General features: G+C 39.7%; 1 protein-coding gene across 1 annotated transcript in view; it reads left to right on the forward strand.

Annotated features, from left to right (window-relative positions):
- The window catches only part of DIS3 (DIS3 homolog, exosome endoribonuclease and 3'-5' exoribonuclease), an 80,540-nt gene extending 75,291 nt beyond the window's left edge, over positions 1-5,249 (forward strand). The window contains 3 exon segments of the mRNA XM_030200620.1: positions 2,121-2,279; positions 4,639-4,761; positions 5,009-5,249. Of these exon segments, the coding sequence (XP_030056480.1) occupies positions 2,121-2,279; positions 4,639-4,761; positions 5,009-5,086 (360 nt within the window). The 3' untranslated portion in view covers positions 5,087-5,249.
- Positions 5,250-6,000: the final 751 nt, after the last annotated feature.

Consider the following 6,000-nt stretch of genomic DNA (forward strand, 5'->3'; position numbering starts at 1 on the left):
TGATATTGAAGAGAGGAATTAAACACCCTCCGTTTAATAATTTGTCTAGTAGAAGGAAAACACAATAAAATTTGATTACAGGTTCTAGCTCTATCTTGTGCATGAAGAAAGGTAACCCAATTTGTCAAATAAGATGGTGCATCACCATACATTATTTTAAAAGTAAGTGCAAAGCTTAAATTTTGATCTGACAAATATGGGGAGCCAAAGTAGCTTCTGCAACACCAATGAAGCAGAATCATATTTGCCAGATGAAAATATCAGTCGAGCAGACGTATTCTGGACTAATTGTAAACGTTTAACTGCAGTTTTAGTACAGCAGACTGGGGGGGGGGGGGGGGAGGGGGGAAATGCTGGAACTGGTGTGGGTGGGAAGAGAAGGGACCTATGCATGAGTCGCTAAATGGACAGTATAATTTTAGAGGGAAACTAGGGGTGCAAGTATATATGGTACAGTGGTGGAAATAAGTATTTGATCCCTTGCTGATTTTGTAAGTTTGCCCACTGACAAAGACATGAGCAGCCCATAATTGAAGGGTAGGTTATTGGTAACAGTGAGAGATAGCACATCACAAATTAAATCCGGAAAATCACATTGTGGAAAGTATATGAATTTATTTGCATTCTGCAGAGGGAAATAAGTATTTGATCCCCCACCAACCAGTAAGAGATCTGGCCCCTACAGACCAGGTAGATGCTCCAAATCAACTCGTTACCTGCATGACAGACAGCTGTCGGCAATGGTCACCTGTATGAAAGACACCTGTCCACAGACTCAGTGAATCAGTCAGACTCTAACCTCTACAAAATGGCCAAGAGCAAGGAGCTGTCTAAGGATGTCAGGGACAAGATCATACACCTGCACAAGGCTGGAATGGGCTACAAAACCATCAGTAAGACGCTGGGCGAGAAGGAGACAACTGTTGGTGCCATAGTAAGAAAATGGAAGAAGTACAAAATGACTGTCAATCGACAAAGATCTGGGGCTCCACGCAAAATCTCACCTCGTGGGGTATCCTTGATCATGAGGAAGGTTAGAAATCAGCCTACAACTACAAGGGGGGAACTTGTCAATGATCTCAAGGCAGCTGGGACCACTGTCACCACGAAAACCATTGGTAACACATTACGACATAACGGATTGCAATCCTGCAGTGCCCGCAAGGTCCCCCTGCTCCGGAAGGCACATGTGACGGCCCGTCTGAAGTTTGCCAGTGAACACCTGGATGATGCCGAGAGTGATTGGGAGAAGGTGCTGTGGTCAGATGAGACAAAAATTGAGCTCTTTGGCATGAACTCAACTCGCCGTGTTTGGAGGAAGAGAAATGCTGCCTATGACCCAAAGAACACCGTCCCCACTGTCAAGCATGGAGGTGGAAATGTTATGTTTTGGGGGTGTTTCTCTGCTAAGGGCACAGGACTACTTCACCGCATCAATGGGAGAATGGATGGGGCCATGTACCGTACAATTCTGAGTGACAACCTCCTTCCCTCCGCCAGGGCCTTAAAAATGGGTCGTGGCTGGGTCTTCCAGCACGACAATGACCCAAAACATACAGCCAAGGCAACAAAGGAGTGGCTCAGGAAGAAGCACATTAGGGTCATGGAGTGGCCTAGCCAGTCACCAGACCTTAATCCCATTGAAAACTTATGGAGGGAGCTGAAGCTGCGAGTTGCCAAGCGACAGCCCAGAACTCTTAATGATTTAGAGATGATCTGCAAAGAGGAGTGGACCAAAATTCCTCCTGACATGTGTGCAAACCTCATCATCAACTACAGAAGACGTCTGACCGCTGTGCTTGCCAACAAGGGTTTTGCCACCAAGTATTAGGTCTTGTTTGCCAGAGGGATTAAATACTTATTTCCCTCTGCAGAATGCAAATAAATTCATATACTTTCCACAATGTGATTTTCCGGATTTAATTTGTGATGTGCTATCTCTCACTGTTACCAATAACCTACCCTTCAATTATGGGCTGCTCATGTCTTTGTCAGTGGGCAAACTTACAAAATCAGCAAGGGATCAAATACTTATTTCCACCACTGTAGCTCTGTTCTATATGATTCTATTTTCTGTGTTATATTTTAATGCTCACCTCCCTCAAATATTTCTGTTGCAGCTGTTCTTTAAAAGCAAAGGAATTGTGAGCGAAGAAGGGTATATTTTATTTGTAAGAAAGAATGCAATTGTGGTCCTAATCCCAAAGTTTGGTCTAGAAGGAACCGTGTTCTTTGAAGAAAAAGACAAGCCAAAGCCAAGGCTTTTTTATAATGATGAGGTAAGGCGTTTAGGAGATCATTTACTAACGGGGTGCATTAATACCATCATTATCTTCCACCCTGGAAGTGGAGGAGTAGCCTAATGATTAGAGCAGCAGAGTGAGATCCAGGGAAGCCTAGTTCAAATCTCACTATGTCTTCTAATCTTGGGCTAGCCACTTTAACCCTTCATTGCCTCAGGAATGAACTTAGACATAAGTCCTCTGGAAACAGGAAAATACCTACTGCAGTTGCATATAACTCACCTTGAGCTACTACTGAAACAGTCATGAGCTAAAATCGAAAATCCATTCCCTTTGTCAGCTCAAAGACATTGTCTTTACATTTTTGGTCAGTTTTTTCTTTGCCTTATCACTCAGATCAAAAGCAGGTGTTCCCAGTAACCTGAACAGGGTTTATTTCAACATTTCTGTATCCAGAAATGATTTTCATCTTTCCAACATCCAAGTGCATATATGAGTGTGACAATCTGAATTATGTCACTTCTGCCTGTTATTTTTTTTTCATATGCTCCTGAGCATTTAAAAGGTAATTAATGTAACTAGGGGACCTTTATTTAGGCACTTCAGGGACAGGTGTTGGGCACCTAGGTTCCATTATAAAATAGGCTCTTAAATTCCATTATAGAATACCCAGTATTGGTGCATCTAATATTTAGCTGCTCACACTTATACCGGCCATAGAACGGGCCTAAATGTGCCAGAAACACGTCTAGCTTACAGTATTATTAAAGTTACGTTCGTAAATGGGAACCCCGTCTATGTCCTTCCTGTGCTCCACCCCTGTGTATGCTCCCCTTGCAAATGTGAACTATGTACTGTAAGTTAAGTTGGTATTTGAGGAATAGCGCTTAGGGGCAAATAGGCATATATATATGCAAGTGTGCACATTTACATATGCAGTAGGTGCAGAAATGTTTGCACCCAGTTTATAGAATTGCCCTTATAGAGCAGTTGTTACCTTTTCTATCTCCTGCTTTTTTTTCCCTCTGATTTAGGTGAAACTTTCTTGCCAGTTTAACAGTGATTCATGTTATAAATAGGATTTAATGTTTGCAACAAGAGTCTGACCGTTTGTAAGACAAAGCTGACAGTATGGTTTGCTGTTTTCTTCTGAAAAAAGAAACTCCATTTCCTATTTGGGATTATTCAATTTTCAGTTTCCAATGTTGGAGTCATTGTTTTCATTGTGTCATGCTTTCACTGCTGAGTAGGACTCAACCACAATATTTAATGGAAGTGTCACTTAATGCTCAAATAGTGGTTGCAAAAAAAATATGGTGATAATTATCTCTGTGTAATGGAGGAAAAGCCTCTGTATCCGCGGTACAGAAAATGATTGCATTCTGATCTACGGGGTGGAATCTTCATTGGCTAAAAAAACCTCCTGATTAGAATATACTTTTTAAATATATTATGCAAGTATTGTTAATGCTGTTCCTTTAAACTCAATATTTAAGCATAAGGCACTTATCTTCGTATTCCGATGGGGTCCCTTTTTGCCGTATTCGGCTTTATCTAGGGAACTGACCTCGCGCTTATGCTGATCTCTGTAAGAAGAAAAAAGCACTGTACTCTGAAGAAATTCCTCAGACACATGTTATGTTAATACAGCCATATATACTAACCAGGATGTTATGTTCCCAAGATATGTTAATGTTGACAATTCCTTCAGTGGCTGGAACCCGTCTTGTGGCCACTTGAAAGGGGACTTATTTTTATTTTGCATCATTCTGGTAGCATGCACTCCCTTTGACGGTACGAGCAGAGACGTTTTGAATCATTTTAAGTGGTTACTTAAAGTGCATTATTTTGCTCTTACATTTGGAGCTGATCTCTTTGAAGTCTGACTGGGTTGGGCTCTGGGTAACTGTATTGATTTTCTTGTATAGTTATTAAGTGTATCAATGGCCTTGTACGATTTGATTCTTTCCTATCTGGTTATTGTAGTTCTTTTCTGGTATGTTTTAATGTGTTATTTTATTGTAAATCTGTACACCACTGTTATATTTAAAACAAAAAGCCTAGTGGTATAGTAAATTAAGTAAACTGTAAAAAGCCTGTACCCTCCAGCTGATACAGCAACACTTGCTGGTCCTTGTAACCTTATTCCCCTTGTCAGTCTGACAAGGACACTAACTCAGAATTGTATCCAGCTCTGAATCCCAATTGAATCCAAAATATCTTTGCATGTGCAAAGATTCTGCCTTTTCATTTAATTTTTATATAAGTAAAGTTAAGAGACTGGCATATAACCATAAGTATTACTGACCTTTAGGGAAGCTTTCTATGTTCATAAATGTTTTTGTGTTACAGAAGCTGGTGCTTCATACTAACCTTTTCATTGTGTTTTCCCTAGATTCCTTCACTGACAGTAGAAGATGTATGTTTTTATATGTTTGATAAGGTGAAGGTGAAAATCACCTTAGATGCTTCCAATATCCAACACCAGAAAATTCGCATGGCACTAGTAGAACCAGAGGTAAGTCATCTGTGTTCCTGCGTCACATGAAACATTATAAAAGTGCTTGGGTCTTGTAACTGGGGGGTCAGTTAATAATGATGTTGTATAGTCAAATTGACTGAACAGTTTCTCCGTTGATGTAGTTCCACCATTAGTGAATGCATTCAAGTGGGACAGAACAGGAAGTGAGTGACAAGTAAACCTTCAATGCTGCGGTGCTAAAATTCAGTTCTAAAAAAAGAATCTTGTTTTTCTTTTCTGTTAGGTACTGGGGTTCAATGTTCCAAAACAGAAGCATGCTAATGGTGAACCAGAACAGAAGAAGTGCAAGCTGGATAACTAGCAATATTCTAACATCTAATAAACTGTTTACAATCATTTGCTGTATATTCATGGACAGATCTTGACAGCAAAACTATGAGAAAACAATGTAATTTTAATTATTTTATTGACATTTGTAATGACATTTTACATTTTTTATTAAAACCTTTGCATTCACCAGTCAACTTACAATGTCAGCCAAAACATTGCGTGTAGAACAGCATCACTGTGCTCAGTGACTTGTAAAATGCAAGACAAAATGCTGCATGAGACCTTTCGATGTTTCCCTACAGGGGTCAGACTGTTAGTATTATAGCAACTCGGTAGAAGATTCTGGTACAATGGTTAAAGTTCTGCTGCCAATTTTGTCAACTTGTGGAATGTTTGTATTAATGTATTTTTATCCTAATCTACCCCCAAAATAGTCCTTTTTTTCAATTTTTATAGAATCTTTGTTTTTAAGCTTTTCATTTTAATTATTGTTTTCTGCATTTGGGGGGGGGGGTGGTCTGTACACATTCATTTTGCATTTTTCTCTTTATTCTATTTAATTTTTCCATTTTTTTTTTGTTTTGTTCATTCTTTTTTTGCTGTTCTTAGCTTATCTGGGCACTACACACACTCTCCCTTTCTCAGCAACCTTACTTAATTTTATCGCTTTCGCTATCATTTCCTTATCTTCATCCATCATGTGATACTTCTCTTCAGTTTTAATCCATCTATCATCTTTCTCTTCCCTGTGCTTGTCTTCTGTGCTCCAGAGCCTTTCACCTACGTTGTCTCTCTTTCATTCATTTTTATCCTCCCACCCATAATCTGTTTCCTCTCGCACTGCTTTTCCTGCATCTTTTTTTTTCTCCTGGTATTGTGTACCCTTCTAGTCACCACATCACAGAAAAGGATCAAAGGAGGACAACAGAAATGATACTGGATAGA

This window comes from Microcaecilia unicolor, chromosome 4 (assembly GCF_901765095.1).
Source record: "Microcaecilia unicolor chromosome 4, aMicUni1.1, whole genome shotgun sequence".
Classification (NCBI taxonomy): Eukaryota; Metazoa; Chordata; class Amphibia; order Gymnophiona; family Siphonopidae; genus Microcaecilia; species Microcaecilia unicolor.